Genomic DNA, 19,181 nt, shown 5'->3' with positions numbered 1-19,181 from the left:
CCGTTGTCCCAAGTTGTTGACAGCAGATCAAAAATGCACAAGTGTTGTCAGGTGAACATTTGCATCATTTTCAAGCAGATCCAGCAAATCTCCTTGCAAGGTAGTAGTAGTGGCATGTGATGCAAAAAAGCAAGTGTATGAGCTTATGCAGCATCGGCCAAAAAGTGCTCAACCCATTCAAGGCCTTATAAACTCAATCAGATCACCGCGCAGGTGCCTAGTCTCCAGCCACTGCAATTTGCAGAACTTAAGCCTCTCTTGGTAAGAGGATCCCTTCATTCCCCTCACCAATCTTGTTGCCCTTCTCTGTACACGTTCAAGCAAATCGACATCCTTCCTAAAATGAGGCCTCCAGACCTGTACACAGTACTCAAGGCATGGCCTGACCATTGCTTTATACAGAGGGACAATCACCTCCTTTTCCCTGCTAGCAAAATAGTAGTAGTAGTAGTAGTAGTAGTAGTGGCACATGATGCAAGAAAGCAAGTGTAGGAACTTATGCAGCATCAGCCAAAAAAAAAAAAAAAAAAAATCACACCATTCCCTCCAAATGCCTGTCCAGTTCCTCCTTAAATTTATTTAACCTATCAACTTCCACAACGACAGATGGAAGTTGGTTCCAACAATTAACCACCCGCTGGCTAAAGGCAAATTTCCGCACATCTATTCTACATCTATCCTTTCTTAATTTGAACTTATGTCCCCGTAGGTTCGTAGTCTGAACAAGTGGAAGGATCCCATCAGAATTCAGCGTGCTCAACCCATTCAAGGCCTTATAGACCTCAATCAGATCACCGCGCAGGTGCCTAGTCTCCAGCCACTGCAATTTGCAGAACTTAAGCCTCTCTTCGTAAGAGAATCCCTTCATTCCCCTCACCAATCGTATTGCTCTTCTCTGTACACGCTCAAGCAAATCTACATCCTTCCTAAAATGAGGCCTCCAGACCTGTACGCAGTACTCAAGGCGTGGCCTGACCATTGCCTTATACAGAGGGACAATCGCCTCCTTTTCCCTGCTAGCAAAATTCCTATATATCATTGACAAAACCCCCTGACCTGCCCTAGCAGCCTGTCTGCATTGCTCAGAAAACTTCATATCTGACTGCACAATTACTCACAGGTCTTTTTCATTTTCTACCACCTTAAGTGTAGTACCACACAGTTGGTACGTTTCTCTGGGGTTACTTCTACCCATATGCAGTACTTTGCATTTGTCAAGGTTGAACTTCAGTTGCCACTTCTTAGCCCATCTGCCCAAATTATCTAGATCCTGTTGCAGTAGCACACTGCCATTACTGTCATTAACAACCCTGCCAACCTTTGTGTCATCTGCAAACTTCGACATTAAGCCTGATATACCTTCATCAATATCATTGATAAATACACAAAACAACAGTGGACCCAACATCGAACCCTGTGGGACTCCACTAATAACATTAGTCCACGAAGAGCAGCACCCATTGATTACCACCCTCTGTCTTCTCCCACTTAACCATCCTTTTATCCATTGTAGCAACTTACCCTTAATACCATACTGCTCCAATTTGTACAGTAGTCTTCCATGCGCAACAGTGTCAAAAGCTTTCCTGAAATCCAAGTATATGATATCAAAATTATTTTTTGCATCCAGTTCCTTTGTGACCACATCATAATAACCAATCAAATTTGTCAGACAAGACTTTCCCTTAACAAACCCATGCTGTGTTTGAATTATTGCTGCAGTCTTGTCTAGATGATCCTGCAATGCATCTTTAACCAGTGACTCCATTATTTTACCCGGAACAGAAGTTAAACTAACTGGTCTGTAATTACTCGTGTCACCCTTCGATCCACCTTTGTGAATTGGGGACACATTTGCACATCTCCAGTCCGTGGGAACCTCCCCTGAGTCCAAGGATGCTCTCATAATTATGGCTAAGGGTTTGCTTAGTTGCTTTGCCGCCTCCTTTAAAATAACTGGATAGATCCCATCCACCCCAGGTGCCTTTCTTATGTTTAACTTCAACAATTTCTCCTCCACTTTGCTCTCAGTTATTACAAAATCATTAAGCACACTGCTACAATTTGATAACCTTCCATTTTCAAACTGTAATAATTCCTCACGTGTGAATGTAGATGCAAAATACTCATTCAGTTTGTTTGCTATCTGAGCAGGATCATCAACAGTCGAACCAATGATGTCAAGTGGAACCATTGACCAATCAACCCCTTCCTTTTAGAGTTTATATAAGTAAAGAAATCCTTGCTGTTTTTCTTAGCATCTTTTGCCAAAATTTCTCGTAATCCGCCTTCGCCTGCCGAACCTCCTTTGTGACCTGATTACAGACTAGCTTATATCTGCTACAGGCTTCTGCGTCACCTGATAATTTATATGCATCCCATGCATTTTTCTTCTCTGTCACGAGTCTCATTAGTTCATTTGATACCCATTTAGGCCTAAACCTTGAACGATATTTCTTAATCGGTATATAAAGTCTAGTAGCTTCCACGATTAATTCCTTGAATGCTTCCCACTTAGAATTTACTGTTTGTAACATCATCAGTTGATCCCACTGTACAGAATTTAAAAACTGTCTGAGACCACTGTACTCCCCTTTACGGAAGCAAAAACCCTTTCCTTTACCCCTGACGGTAGTTACCTCTTTGAGTAAATCCCACTTCAGCACACTGTGATCACTGCCTTTCTTAATACACGAATGATCACTGCTGATAACCAGATCAAGAGTGTTACTTTCTCTGGTTGCCTCTCGAACATGCTGCTGCAGAAAACAATCATCCAATAAATCCACAAAAGTCTGACTAGTGTGTGAGTGCCCAACCCACAAGTTCCAGTCAATATCTGGGAAGTTAAAATCCCCCATTATAAGACATTCTGATTTACTGGCCCACTCTATTTCTCTGTACAATTGTTCATTGTACTCATTCAAGTCATTAGGCCTATAACACACTCCTACTCTTATTTTTCCTTTCGCAGTGCTTATCTCACACCAAACTGACTCAACAGAGCACTTTTCATCTATATTAACTGGGTGCACTTCCTTTGATTTTATGTTTTTATTAATTAACAGCATAACACCCCCTCCCTTTCTGTCCTGTCTATCCTTTCTGTACACATTGTACACCCCAAATTCCAGTTCTGCATTCCTTATATCTTTGTGACACCACGTCTCTGCTGTCCCAACAATATCCGCCTTTGATGTCTTGACCAACACTTCAAATTCATCATCTCCATAATCAAAATTCCTATATATCATTGACAAAACCCCATGACCTGCCCTGCCAGCTTGTCTGCATTGCTCAGAAAACTTCATATCTGACTGTACAATTACTCCCAGTTCTTTTTCATTTTCTACTACCTTAAGTGTAATACCACACAGTTGGTACTTTTCTCTTGGGTTACTTCTACCCATATGCAGTACTTTGCATTTGTCAAGGTTAAACTTCAGTTGCCACTTCTTAGCCCATCTGCCCAAATTATCTAGATCCTGTTGCACTAGCACACTGCCATTACTGTCATTAACAACCCTGCCAACCTTTGTATCATCTGCAAACTTCGACACTAAGCCTGATATACCTTCATCAATATCATTGATAAATATACAGAACAACAGTGGATCCAACACTGAACCCTGTGGGACTCCACTAATAACATTAGTCCACGAAGAGCAGCACCCATTGATTACCACCCTCTGTCTTCTCCCACTTAACCATCCTTTTATCCATTGTAGCAACTTACCCTTAATACCATTCTGCTCCAATTTATACAATACTTCCATGCGCAACAGTGTCAAAGGCTTTCCTGAAATCCAAATATATGATATCAAAATTATTTTTTGCATCCAGTTCCATTGTAACCACATCATAATAACCAATCAAATTTGTCAGACAAGATTTTCCTTAACAAACCCATGCTATGTCTGAATTATTGCTGTAGTCTTGTCTAGATGATCCTGCAATGCAGCTGTAACCAGTGACTGCATTATTTTACCCGGAACAGGAGTTAAACTAACTGGTCTGTAATTACTCGTGTCACCCTTCAATCCCCCTTTGTGAATTGGGGATACTTTTGCACATCTCCAGTCCATGGGAACCTCCCCTGAGTCCAAGGATTCTCTCATAATTATGGCTAAGGGTTTGCTTAGTTGCTTTGCTGCCTCCTTTAATATAACTGGATAGATCTCATCCACCCCAGGTACTTTTCTTATGTTTAACTTTAACAATTTCTCCTCCACTTTGCTCTCAGTTATTACAAAATCATTAAGTACCCTGCTACAATTTGATAACCTTCTGCCACCTTAATAATTTCTCGTGTGTGAATGTAGATGAAAATACTCATTCAGTTTGTTTGCTATCTGAGCAGGATCATCAACAGTCGAACCATTGATGTCAAGTTTTGTTTGTTTGTTATTTGATTTTTAGGTGCATTAGCAACTAAGGCCATATTGCTCAGGGGATATGCAGTGGTCATTTCCTGACCTCTCAGCGTCCTCCGTATTTGGTGGTCACTGACTCGAACCCCGGTCGAATCAAGAAGCATGTGCTATGCACTGCTGCTCCTGCCCACCGAGGCGCCCTTTGATGTCAAGTGGACAGGTTTGTGACTATGGATGAGATGTGGGTCCATCACTTTCAACCAAAGACAAAGTAACAGTCCAAACAGTGGAAACACATCTTTTCTCCCCCTCCAAAGAAAGTCAAGTCAATAATTCCTTCTGTTGGCAAGGTGGTTGGCATCAATTGTTTGAGACACTGATGGAGTGTTGCTAGTGGATTATCTTCAGAAAGGCCAGACAGTCACAGGAGGGCATATTATGCAGACGTTATGAGGCGATTGTGTAAGGACAAATGCCAAGGAAAACTTAGCATAGGAGTCTTTGTTTCCTTACAGAATAGAAGGAGTCAATGGTTCCTCTGAGAATAGTACCAGCTGCTGCAGTGGTTCCGGCGCCTCCATAGCTAGGTGGGAAGGAGCAGCAGTTGTAGCACACGCTTCTTGATTAGACCGGGGTTCGAGCCGTCGCCACCAAATACGGAGAATGCGGAAAGGTCAGGGAATGACCACCGCATATCCCGGAGCAATATGGCCTTAGTTGCTAATGCTCCTAAAAACCAAATAACAACAGCAGTGGTTCCACTAGGACAGTGTTTCTGCTCACAAGTCATTGCCATGATTTTGGCAATGACTTGTCATCCAGATATATAATATCAGACTTTGATCTGTTTCCTTTTAAAAAATACATGCCTAGCATCCATTTTCCACTGACAGTGACATCATTTGCTGCAGTGGATACGTTCCTGGTGACAACAGAAAACTTCCTTTACAGCTGGAATCAACACATTGCAGCATTGATGGCAAAAGTGTATTCATTTCAAAGTGGACTATGTTGAAAACGGTGGAAAAGTAACATGTTACTGGACTCCTCAAATAATTGCTTCATACTCAGGTCATTACATTTCAAATCAATCTCCTTTGTATAATGCTATTATTATGTTAGTGTTTAAAATATTAGTAGAAACCAATAAAGCTAGTTTTTCTGGAATTGAGTGTTACTTTTGATATGTTATGCTAATTTTGGTTTGCAAAGAATTTTCAATATTTATGTATTTTTTTAATATTATTTTCATCAGAAGATAATTTTCTAAACTTGGAAACCCACTGCTTGAGGTTTCAATGTGGTTTTTTGGATGTAAACTATTAAAGATTCCCCCCACTTCCAATACAGTTTCAAGATTTTAAATTTGTGGATTCCTTAATTCCATTAATAATCCCATAAGGAAAATTTTAGAAAGTTTTATATTATTTATCACTATTTATTATTTTTATTAGAATAATAATGAACTTCAAAAAGAAATGGAATATCCACTTCTTTTGGAAGAATAGTGTTAAATTTCTGTTTTGTTCACTTGCTGTTGATATAACACATTTATTACTTTAAAAATAGTCTTAATTCTTCAAAACTTTTATTTTTCTCATTAGAGGTTAGCTCTAAGAGCAAAAAGATTTAAGATGCCCCTGACTGATAATGCAAAACTCCAAGCAAGGGCTGAAAGGTAGTGCCAATGTTTTCTATAGTTCACATTTTTATAAATTTGACTGCATAACTGAGTTTGGTGTGTGTGTGTGTGCGCGTGTGTGAGTGAGTGAGTGAGTGAGGTGCAAAATCCAAAAGCATCCATTAGATTTAATTTTTTTTTTTTTTTTTTTTTAATACTCAAACCTAGGTTTGTACATTTGGCAAGTGGCCATATATCAATGAAGAATAGTCTAAAATGCTATTGGCAGAAATATATGATCAAACCTAGGTTTGTGTAAGCAAATGACCAAAGAAGCCAATTTTTTTATTTTAATTTTCAGCGATTTTTAACCTGGAATACAGTAATAAAAGAGGCCTACGTGCTCCGGATTCATAATGCGAAAAAATTTATTTGTCGCACAGAGCATTAAACTACAATACATAAAATTAGCTTTCGGCTGGGTGGCAGCCTTCATCGGATTAAAATACTTAAATGGCAGTTAGAATAGTGATGCACTGCCAGGATGGTGCGTGAGGCGCGTGGTTAATTGTTTGTTGATGTTTGTGGCTGTGACGTGGCCAGCGTTTGTCTATGGATAGAATTACTGACTCTGTGATGGGATTAACTTGAAAACCACTGTTCCTGTTCGTAGAGGTGTCCGAGCATTTTATATTTAACGATTCCAACCAGGTATGCCTTAGGTAATGGTGGGACCTGTCCACAACCACGACATCGCGGTGTGGGTCGATGTCGTGGTGGGTTGTCCAGACATGCTCGGCGATAGCTGAGTGTTCCACATCTGCCAAACGGATTGCCCTTTTATGTTCTGAGAGGCGTTTCTCGAGTCGACGTCCAGTCTCTCCAAAGTAGCAGCTCGTGCAGTCACGGCAAGAGATGCGATAAACCAAACCGCTCTGTAGGAGGGTGGGGACAGGTGCTTTTATGTTGGAAATGAGAGAACGCAGTTTCTTGCCTGGGAGTTGGATGCACTTTATCCCATGTGATTTTAGGATTCTACCGATCTGTTGTGACAAGTTGGGGTAGTATGGGATGAATGCCCTCGTGGATGACTCGTCACTGTTGGCGTTGCTGTTGGTCGTCACGTTGTCGCGTGCTTGTAGATCACACCTGTCAAGGACGTCGATAGGGTAGCCACACCTCGTAAGGTCTACTTTGACTCTGGTGACCTCTTTGCGCCTTTCATCTGCGGTGCTGGAGTGTGTCCAGGCACGAGTTAGCAAGGTTCGGGCAGTGGAGAGGAGGTGGCCCCGTGCGTGTGCTGACCGGAAGTTGGTAAATTGGCCAGCACACATAGGCTTACGATAAACTGTCGTCTTCAAGCATGTGTCTTCGCGCCGGACAAGTGTATCTAGGTATGGTATAGAGTTGTTCGACTCCAGCTCAATCGTGAATTTTATGAAGGGCGATAGTGAGTTGAGGTGGGTTAGGAGTCGCTGACCTGAGTCTCTAGGGATGACTACGAACACATCGTCTACATAGCGACACCAAAAGGCGATGTGATCTGGTGCGTGTGTAAACGCACATCCCTCTAACTCCTCCATTACGATATTTGCTGTGACCGAGCTGACAGGGGAACCCATGGCTGTGCCATGTATCTGACTCAATCTACCAGCAGATACATGGCACAGCCATGGGTTCCCCTGTCAGCTCGGTCACAGCAAACATCGTAATGGAGGAGTTAGAGGGACGTGCGTTTACACACGCACCAGATCACATCGCCTTTTGGTGTCGCTATGTAGACGATGTGTTCGTAGTCATCCCTAGAGACTCAGGTCAGCGACTCCTAACCCACCTCAACTCACTATCGCCCTTCATAAAATTCACGATTGAGCTGGAGTCGAACAACTCTATACCATACCTAGATACACTTGTCCGGCGCGAAGACACATGCTTGAAGACGACAGTTTATCGTAAGCCTATGTGTGCTGGCCAATTTACCAACTTCCGGTCAGCACACGCACGGGGCCACCTCCTCTCAACTGCCCGAACCTTGCTAACTGGCACCTGGACACACTCCAGCTCTGCAGATGAAAGATGCAAAGAGATCACCAGAGTCAAAGTAGACCTTACGAGGTGTGGCTACCCCATCGACGTCCTTGACAGGTGTGATCTACAAGCACGCGACAACGTGACGACCAACAGCAACGCCAACAGTGACGAGTCATCCACGGGGGCATTCATCCCATACTACCCCAACTTGTCACAACAGATCGGTAGAATCCTAAAATCACATGGGATAAAGTGCATCCAACTCCCAGGCAAGAAACTGCGTTCTCTCATTTCCAACATAAAAGCACCTGTCCCCACCCTTCTACAGAGCGGTATGGTTTATCGCATCTCTTGCCGTGACTGCACGAGCTGCTACTTTGGAGAGACTGGACGTCGACTCGAGAAACGCCTCTCAGAACATAAAAGGGCGATCCATTTGGCAGATGTGGAACACTCAGCTATCGCCGAGCATGTCTGGACAACCCACCACGACATCGACCCACACCGCGATGTCGTGGTTGTGGACAGGTCCCACCATTACCTAAGGCGTACCTGGTTGGAATCGTTAAATATAAAATGCTCGGACACCTCTATGAACAGGAACAGTGGTTTTCAAGTTAATCCCATCACAGAGTCAGTAATTCTATCCATAGACAAACGCTGGCCACATCACAGCCACAAACATCAACAAACAATTAACCACGTGCCTCACGCACCATCCTGGCAGTGCATCACTATTCTAACTGCCATTTAAGTATTTTAATCCGATGAAGGCTGCCACCCAGCCGAAAGCTAATTTTTATATTGTAGTTTAATGCTCTGTGCAACAAATAAATTTTTTCGCGCTGGAATACAGTATTTTCACTTATAAATTATTAAAAGAATTGTATAAAAATACTATTTAATTTGAACATATTGCAGGTAAAAATTGCCATTTTAAAGAAAATTTAATAAACTGAAAATCTAAAATTTCTTTATTTTAGATTAATATGCAGTACGTAACATGCCTTGATATACTTCAGTTTTAGAAGTAATGTGATCATGTCCTTCAAGAGGGACATAAAAATGCAGTTTATTGCAAAACAAGAATTTCACAATGGATGCTAGCAGAAGCAAACTCTATACTTAAAATAGAACCAGCTGCTGCAATGGTTTCCAAAGTGTGGACCACTGACCTATTGTGTTCTCTTCTGTGGTATTAATTTGACTTAAATTTTTATAAAACAATAGTTATCTGAATGTAATTATTGTAGATATTCAGTTACTCCCAACTTGCCTCAATTACAAAATAAACTGTTAATTGCACATGTGACACTTGCAAAACTAAACATTTTCTTCTGTGAGGGGACCCAGGTAATATATTTATTAGTTGCAATATACAGTAGAGCATCGAAAATCCAAATGTCAATAATTCGAAATGTTAGTAATCCAAACAAGCCAGCATTTGTTTTATTTTTGGCTAGTGCCATAAAATAATTGCAGTAAGCACTGCTTGTTGTGATCATGTTTGCAAATTTAATTTTGATTCTATTAAATGGCAATTGTAATAAGCAATAATTGTAAGAACTGAAAGAGATACAATTGAATTGTATCCACAGCCTGTAAAAATGAAGATATGAAGCACAAATTTTCACCTTTTTTTTCTCCACCTTACCAATTAACAAAATTAAATGATACATGAAAATCAGAAGAATATTATCCACAGGTTAGCAAATAAAAATAAATTTACACTTGCGTACATAGCTTAATTAATATACATACAGTATGAAATAAATATAACACTTTGTAATCTGATATCTGTTCACTGACTTTTTTTTTTTTTTTTTTTCTTGGATTGTAAAATCTAAAACAGTAAAAAAAGATAAGTGTCAATCAATAACTAAGAACACAGCCCGCAGAAATTGCAACTAACATGATACATGCAAGTGAGAAAGCAGTAAAAAGATTCGGAACAGAGTTTTTAGTTTTATTTTACCATACTGTAGTTTTCTTTGTCTTTTAAAAGAAAGCTGAAATTTTTAAAAATTGAATCGAAGATTGTGATTTTAAACAGACTTTCAAAGGGAGAAAGCAGGTCTTCATTTGCAAAATTGATGTTGGAAAGTCAACCATAACAGACATTAAAAACAACAAGGAAAAATTTTTAAAGTTTGCATAGAAACTTGATTCAAATGGTGCAAAAGGGGGGGAAAAAAATCAAAACTATGAGAACAGCTAATGGCCCATACCTCAAAGATGCTTTATTCGTTCACACGGAGACGAAGTTTAGGAGAGCCCATATCCGAATCTTTGATATGTGAAAAGGCAGTGGATTTTAACAAAAATTTAGGTGGTCCGTCAGATGTTAAAGCCAGTATTTTTATTTCTAAACTTGCTCAAACATTTTTAGTATCCAGAAGAGTATTTTTTTGATAAGTTTGAAAATCCAACAAATTGAAAGTCCGAACTACCCCCGGTCCCAGTTAGTTTCGATTATCAATGTCCTACTGTATTCATTTATAACTTTTTGTAAACAACAGCATATGACAGTCAAGGATGAAATCACATTTAGAATGGGAAAACTGCTACAGGCGTAAGGCAAAATGTACATAGATTGATAAACAGTTTATATATTTTTATAAATTACTGATGCTGACAGTGTTCTCTGTAATTATACTGCAGTAATATAAAAGTCACTTGTGTTAATCATAACCTAGAGTAGTATATGGTAGGGAGGGCATCTGATCCAGAGTAACTCAGCCATATGACACCGTTTTCTATGGAAAGTAATTTTTAGGATATTGGTTTTCCCCCTATGTGATGATTTCCTGTAATATTTTAACTGCATACCTCAAGGGGTATGTAGAAAAAAAAACGAAGCTTTTATTGATTTATTTATTTTTTTTTTTTTTGTACCCTTGCATTTGATCACTCAGCTATGGTGGCCATTTGATTGTGGCAGAGTTGTTCCTTATTTCCTATTTATGTACTGTACCATAAATCAGATTCTCTATAAACATCTCAATATATGTGTGGGATTGCTAATTTTGAAATTTTACTTTAAAAGTATATGAAGCATTGCTGGTTAATATTTTTATCTCAGAGTGCTACATTATTAAGAAAACAAAACAGTAATGGTGCTGTTGCCATTTAAAATGTTTAATGCACTTTGTTCATTGATGGTAAAACTAAAAGGGGGGAAAAATGTGCAAAACAAAATTTGCTTATAAAAAACACTTAATATGTCATCTTTTGGTTATTGCATATTCATGTAAAATTAGAGAAAAAACTGGTTTTGATTTTATTTTTTGCTACAATGTGTAGTGTTATAATACTGATGTTATAACACTCATGTTATATTGAGATGCACTGTATTAATTAAAAAAAAATGGACTATTACTAATAGAATGTTACTAAACATGAACAGGTTAATGCGCCAATCGCTGTTTTGAGGGCACCGAATATTTAAAAAAAATGTCACGCTAAAGAAATGTATACGTATACAAGAGTGGAGAGATAGTGCCTTTAAATATCTTAACTTTATTATTTTCACAAATGTAGAATACAGGTGGTCCTCAACGCACAAATTTAATGCATTCCTGAGGTTTGCCCATAGGTTAAAATTCGTCAGTCAAATTTTACTGTTACAGATACTGAACACTGTGTATACAGTGTAATATACTTTGCTAGATTGTATATACTGTAAATAAACTGTTTTCTGACCATAATATTATAGCTTGCTTGCTGGGACTGATGATACTTGAAGATGAGTGATGTTTATGAGGAGGACAACATTACTTACCTCTTCCAAATAAACATCGCTCACCTTCAAGTTTGGGAGCAGTCATCGCTCATCTTCGAGGCTCTGGAAGTGGTTAATACTTTCATCATTGGTCTCCAAGAGTGAGGGTCATTAGGGTCTAATGAAACTGTTTCTGTGCTTTTAGAATGGGTTTAAAAGTGGTAGAACCTAATGTATGTAATACTGGTTCGGTAGCTACTATTCTTAAAGAAAATGTCAAGGGAAGGTTGAACAGTTGTCTTCTTTTCTCATATATGACCTTGTAGCTGGCAAGAACATTATGAATAGCTGAAGAAACCTTAGAAAAATATTCAACATCGGAGTCTTGCTTATGAAACACAGCCAGGGCATGATCAAGGGGGTTAAAACTTTTATCCATATCCTTGTAATTTTATCCATATCCTCCCAAGCACTTTGTAATTCATTTCACAAATATACGTGGTCTCAATTCTAGTCTTAACGATGTCCATTTCCACTTGCCGTCTGCCAAACCCCATGTACTTTTTCTGACAGAATCTCAGTTATCGGTTGATTGAACTACTGCTCATCTCAGATGCCCAAATTATTCACTGTATGATTCCTTTCGCCTCAGAGGTGGTACTTGTGCATATGTCCGTTCTGATATTCCCTGTCAGAGACTTGTCAATTTGGAATCTCCTCACTTGAGAAGGTCAACAAGATTGGTGAGGGGAATGGAGGGATCCTCTTACCGAGAGAGGCTTAAGTTCTGCAAATTGCAGTGGCTGGAGACTAGGCACCTATGCGGTGATCTGATTGAGGTGTATAAGGCCTTGAATGGGTTGAGCACGCTGAATTCTGATGGAATCCTTCCACTTGTTCAGATTACGAACCTAGGGGGGCATAAATTCAAATTAAGAAAAGACAGATGTAGAATAGATGTGCGAAAATTTGCCTTTAGCCAGCGGGTGGTTAATTGCTGGAACAAACTTCCATCTGTCGTTGTGGAAGTTGATAGGTTGAATAAATTTAAGGAAGAACTGGACAGGTATTTGGAGGGAATGGTGTGATTTTTTTTTTTTTTTTTTTGGCTGATGCTGAATAAGCTTATACATATGCTTTCTTGCATCACATGCCACTACTACTACTACTTTGATCTTCTTTGGCTTAAAATCTTTCTACCTCATTTTGTCAAATTCATCTGTTGTCTCTACTGTGCTCCCAACTCCCCTAATCACTTGGAGCTGTTTGACTTCCTCTCTTTGCAACTTGACTTTCTCCAGTCCAATTTTCCTAACAGTGAGGTAATTTTCCTTGGTGATTTTAATGTTCACAACTCCAGCTGGCTTCCATTTTCTAGTCACACCGACCCAGCTGGTCGAGGTGCTGAGGCTTTTACAATTACTAATGACCTTGCACAGATTGTTCATTTACCTACAAGAATACCAGACAATCCTAATCATACAGCCAATACACTTCATCTTTTTCTCACAAACAACCCTTCTAAGTACACGGTCGAAGTGAGAGGTCCTTTAGGCACTTCAGATCACAACTTGGTGATTGTCTCTTTTCCAATGGAGCCTTTATCTCATGGGTATTCCCAACCTCGTGTTGTTTGGCATTACAAGAATGCAAATTGAGATGATCTGAGAGATTTATTTTCTTCTTTTCCTTGGTCGGATTACTGTTTCAAAACTTCTGATGTTAACCTTTGCTCAGATCATGTCAGTGAAATTATTCCTGCAGGAATGGAATCCTTTATCCGACACTCCACTTCAATATCTCGTCCTTTATCTAAACCTTGGTTTTCCAATAAATGTGCTAAGCCTGTTCAAGAGAAGAATGTTGCATATCGTAATTGGTTTGTTTCTAATTCTTCTGTTTCATTTTCTGCCTACACCAAAGCTCGCAACAGTTGTAAAGCAGTTATTAATCAGTCCAAACTAGAGTTTGAACAGGCTAAGAGTAGAAAACTTGCTTTTTGCCCTTATAGTAGCTGAGTATTCTAGTCTCTTGCCAAAGCTATTGGCCAAAAATTTTGCCCATCTCTGCTCCCACCATCTGTCCAAACCAGATGGTTCTGTTGTCACTTCAGCCAAGAATAAAGCTGACCTGCTAGCATCCAATTTTTCTTCCAACTCATGTATTAATGATCTTGGTAAAACACTTCCCACTATTCCCAACACGCTCCATTCAATGGCTCCTGCGGTCTTCCATCAAAAGGATGTCAGAAGAATTTTGACGAATCTTGATGCTAAGAAAGCTTCAGGGCCCGATGGTATTTCTCCACTTTTCTCAAAACCTGTGCTTCTGAACTTACTCCTATTTTTTGCAGCCTTTTTTCACTTCCTTATTCCAAAGGTGTTTTTCCTCCTGCTTGGAAATTTGCTCATATCCAGCCAGTTCCTAAAAATGGTGAGAAATCCCTCCCATCCAATAATCATCCCATTGCAATTACTTCTACTCTTTCTAAAGTAATGGAGAAATCAATTAACTGCCAACTCTTAAACTACCTAGAGACCTTCCATCTGATCAATGATCGCCAGTATGGATTCCATCAGTGTCGATCCACTGGTGATATTCTAGCTTATGTTACCCGTTGATGGACTAATTCAATGGAAAGGTTCGTGAAACACAAGTAGTTGCTCTTGACATCTCAAAGGCTTCCGATCGTGTTTGGCTTAAAGGTCTTCTAAACAAGCTTCCATCTTATGGTTTGCCAACTGTTTTTGTAATTGGTTAACCAGTTTGCTCTCAGTCTTCTAACTTCTCCACTAATGTCGGTGCATTAGTGGTGCACATTGCATTAGTGGAGCATGATAGCACATTGCATTCCACTTTCCATTTTGAGAAACCTTGCCCTGTTCAATCAGCTTCAACTTCTCGAAAATCTGCTAACAATTTCTTAAATGCCGATCTTCAGGTAATTCTTCAGTGGGGCAAAGACAACTTAGTTAATTTCAACTCTTCTATAACTCAGTCTTGTCTTATATCTCTCAAAAAGGATTCTTATCCTCCTATGCTTATTTTTTATTATTTTTTTTTTATGTGAACCCCAAACACGAGAGGTATTAGAACCTATAGTACTTAGTACCGTGCTTGGGTTGGAGGTTGAGAAGACGAAAGAAGATATTTGTTGACATTGAACTTGAACTTCTGTAGATTGTAATTTTCAGGAAATACGTATGAAGGAAGGTTGTTCCAGAAAATGGAAGTTGAATGAATAAATGAGGAAGATGAAAAGTTGGTTCTGTGGATTTGAAGTTGGACAGTAAATGGATGTTGGCCGGTGGCAGCACATGTTCGGACTGTTTTGAAAGAGAGAGCGGGAATTATAGAAGCCAATTCACAAGAACAGTGCCCATGGAAGTATCTGTAGAAGAGGCATGCAGCAGAAACAGTACGTCTATGAGAAAGCGAGTGGAGAGACTCTGTTAGAGATGAATCATTAATTAACCTAACTGCCCTCTTCTGAATGGAATCAAGAAACCTGAGAGAGGTTTTGGGGGCACCACCCCAGATGTGGGAACAATATTCTATGGCAGGGCGGATTTGTGATTTATACAGAGTGAGCAGCTGTTTGGAAGAAAAGTAACACCGAGAGTGAAAGAGAAAACCAAGTTTTTTAGATGCAGAGGAGGCAATATGTGTAATTGCTTGTGCCAAGAGAGAGATTACAAATCAGGGTAATCCTCAAAAGAGATACAGTCTGTCCTCGTATAGCACGATAGTTGCGTTCCTAGAAACCCTCGTGCAATGCAAAATCGTGCAATATAAACAACAGCCCCTATGGGAAAAGTAGGGTTAGGTGCCGACCACCCAAGATTGAACACACATTTGGAACCAAAACATTACCAAACACAATAAATAATCGGGTAATTTTAATCGTTATAAAATACTTACGTATTTTATAACGATTAAAATACGTAATAAAAATAATATTATATTATAATAAAGTATTTTTAGTATTTTTTAATACTAAAAAAGTATTTTTTACGGATAAAATACGTATTTTATTCGTAAAAAATTTATTATATTAAATAAAATAGTCGTAATAAAATACTTACGTATTTTATTACGACTATTTATTACGTATTATAAAATACTTACGTATTTTATAATACGTAAATATAAATTATAATACATAAGTCGTAATAAAATATTGCTAATGCTTTTGCTTCTATCGTAAGCAAACTTGTTTTTTGTTTGATTTTCTATCCAAAGAGATGACAGCCGTTCCATCTCTTCCAATTCTTTGTGTCTTAATCTAATGGATTTTAATTACACTTTGAGTTGTTCCCGCTATGAAAGTTGTTTTTATTTTCTCTGAATTCTTTGTAATTCTCCGCGTTGCCTCATTTAGGTCTGTAGCACGTGTAATATCACATGGTCTTTCATTTCGCTCAAAGCGTTTCACAATTTCATATTTTTTCTCTATTGACAAAAGCGGACTGGCCATAAGCCTTACGGGGGAAACCACGGTGGGCCGGAGGCCGGTGTGATTTTGGCCATAAACCATAGTATGAGGCCACTACAAATTTTCCCGGGTAAGAATTTTTGACCCAGTCCGCCTCTGTTTATCGATATTGCTTCTTTTTTTTTCTCTCTCTGAATTTGCAGTGTCTTAGCCAGGACGCTTCCTTTTCACACCGTTTAAGTATTTTACTCGTTTTTAGGGAATAAAGCACAATTACAAAATGAGGAGGCATGCTTGATACACATAAACAAAGCTGCGCGCGTGTAGCAACTGAATAAACAACACCGTAAAGGCCGAGATACACTATTAACACCTCACATTTTACTAAAGCACATTTCTGGGGGTTACTACCATAAAACAATAAAAACAATTTCCAGTTGCGTTTCTGCTAGTGGAATCTGTTATAAACTGGTAGTAAACTCCATCTAATTGCATTTGCGATTATATCGATAGCTGGAATTGTGTTGGTTTTTACGTTATTATGGTGAAATGTGTTTCCCCTTCACTGATATAAAACACATAAATACATTTTCAGAATCTTCTTCGTTCCTATCGTGTTGCGTTCAGTTGGGGTGATTCCGCATTCGACTGCCATTTCTTGTAAACACAAAGGCAAATCGTGTATAAGCGAATTCGGTTCGTGTTATATAAGATAACGTTCCCCTATTTATAAATCGTGTATGATCGAATTCGTGTAATGCAAACACGTGTTATACGAGGACCGACTGTATATCATTTTGCCTAGAAATCGAAGTGTCACTAAAGATAAGCTTTAGTAACACTGAGCATAGAAGCAGAAGAATCCTTTTTGCGAGATATAAGACAAGATTGAGTTTTAGAAGAGTTGAACTCAACTAAGTTGCCTTTGCCCCACTGGAGAATTACCTGAAGATCGGCATTTAAGGAATTGGTGGCAGATTTTCGAGAAGTTGAAGCTGATTGAGCAGGACAAGGTTTCTCAAAATGGAAAGTGGAATGCAATGCGCTATCATCGGCAAAACTATGGATAGGATTTCCAGTCAATGTAAGAAGGTCATTAATATACAAGAGGAAAAGAGTGGAGGAAAGAATTGAACTTTGGGGGACACTGGCATTAGTGGAGAAGTTAGAAGACAGAGCCATCTACCATCACACTCAGTGAGCGATCAGAGAGAAAACTGGATAACCAATTACTAAAAACAGTTGGCAAACCATAAGATGGAAGCTTGTTTAGAAGACCTTTATGCCAAACATGATCAAAAGCCTTTGAGATGTCAAGAGCAACTACTTGTGTTTCCCGAACCTTTCCATTGAATTAGTCCATAAATGGGTAACATAAGCCAGAATATCACCAGTGGATCGACACTGACGGAATCCATTCTGGCGGCAAAGAATAGGAGTAAGTTCAGGAGCACAGGTTTTGAGAACAAGTGGAGAAATACCATCAGGACCTGGAGCTTTCTTAGCATCAAGATTCATCAACATCCTTCTGATATCCTTTTGACGGAAGACCATAGGAAGCATTGGATGGAGCGTGTTGGGAATGGTGGGACGTGTTTTACCAAGATCATTAATACATGAGCTGGAAGAAAAATGGGATGCTAGCAGGTCAGCTTTATCCTTGGCTGAAATGACAACAGAACCATCTGGTTTGGACAGAGGTGGGAGCAGAGTTGGGCAAAAGTTGCGGCCAATAGCTTTGGCAAGAGACCAGAATGCTCGGCTACCATTAGGGCAAGAAGCAAGTTTTCTACTCTTAGTCTGTTCAAACTCTAGTTTGGACTGATTAATAACTGCTTTACAATTGTTGCGAGCTTTGGTGTAGGCAGAAAATGAAACTGAAGAATTAGAAACAAGCCAATTGCGATATGCAACATTCTTCTCTTGAACAGCCTTAGCACATTTATTGGAAAACCAAGGTTTAGATAAAGGACGAGATTTTAAAGTGGAGTGTGGGATAAAGGATTCCATTCCTGCAAGAATAATTTCACTGACACGATATGAGCAAAAGTTGACATCAGAAGTTTTGAAGCTGTAATCCGACCAAGGAAAAGAAGAAAAGAAGTCTCGCAGGTCATCCCATTTTGCATTCTTGTAATGCCAAACAACACGAGGTTGGGAATAGCCATGAGATAAAGGTTCCATTGGAGAAGAAAAAAATCACCAAGTTGTGATCTGAAGTGCCTAAAGGACCTCTCACTTCGACCGTGTACTTAGAAGGGTTGTTTGTGAGAAAAAGATCAACCGTATTGGCTGTATGACTAGGATTGTCCAGTATTCTTGTAGGTAAATGAACAATCTGTGCTAGGTCATTAGTAATTGCAAAAGCCTCAGCATCTCGATCTGCTTGGTCAGTGTGACTAGAAAATGGAAGCCAGCTGGAGTTGTGAACATTAAAATCACCAAGGAAAATTACCTCACTGTTAGGAAAGTTGGACTGGAGAAAGTCAAGTTGCAAAGAGAGGAATTCAAAGAGCTCCATGTGATTAGTGGAGTTGGAAGAATGGTAGAGACAACAGATGAACTTGACACAATGAGGTAGAGAGATTTTAAGCCAGAGAAGATCAAAGAGAGGAGATTCCAAATTGCCAAGTCTCTGACAGGGAATATCAGAATGGATATATGCACAAGTACCACCTTTGAGACGAAAGGAATCATACAGCGAATAATTTGGGCATCTGAGATGAGCAGTAGTTGAATCAACCGATAACTGAGATTCTGTCAGAAAAAGTACATGGGGTTTCGCAGACTGTAAGTGGAAATTGGACATTGTTGAGATTAGAATTGAGGCCATATATATTTGTGAAATGAATTAGGAAGTGCTTGGGAGGTGTAGATCTTTTTGCAGATAAGCTTGCTCTATTAGTTTGACAATTCATGGTGTATTCAATAGTAAGAAAAAGTGAGTGGGACATGCTGTATGAAGTAATGAAATTTTTGGATATCGTGTACACGTAAGAA

The 19,181-nt window shown here is 39.3% G+C and overlaps 1 protein-coding gene across 4 annotated transcripts in view; it reads left to right on the top strand.

The window, feature by feature from the left end:
• Positions 1-19,181, top strand: part of LOC150091076 (SAP domain-containing ribonucleoprotein) — a 195,316-nt gene that overhangs the window by 79,336 nt on the left and 96,799 nt on the right. For all 4 annotated transcript variants that reach the window (XM_090381663.1, XM_090381655.1, XM_090381642.1 and 1 more), the window contains exon 4: positions 5,978-6,051. In XM_090381663.1, coding sequence (XP_090237789.1) covers positions 5,978-6,051 — 74 coding nt within the window. The remainder of the gene's footprint in view (positions 1-5,977; positions 6,052-19,181) is intronic.

This window comes from Mastigoproctus giganteus, chromosome 1 (genome assembly GCF_048544385.1).
Source record: "Mastigoproctus giganteus isolate SK-2022 chromosome 1, ASM4854438v1, whole genome shotgun sequence".
In the NCBI taxonomy this organism is placed as follows: Eukaryota; Metazoa; Arthropoda; class Arachnida; order Uropygi; family Thelyphonidae; genus Mastigoproctus; species Mastigoproctus giganteus.
The sequence above is the reverse complement of the archived record's forward strand: the minus strand, read 5'-3'. Positions and strand labels throughout refer to the sequence as shown.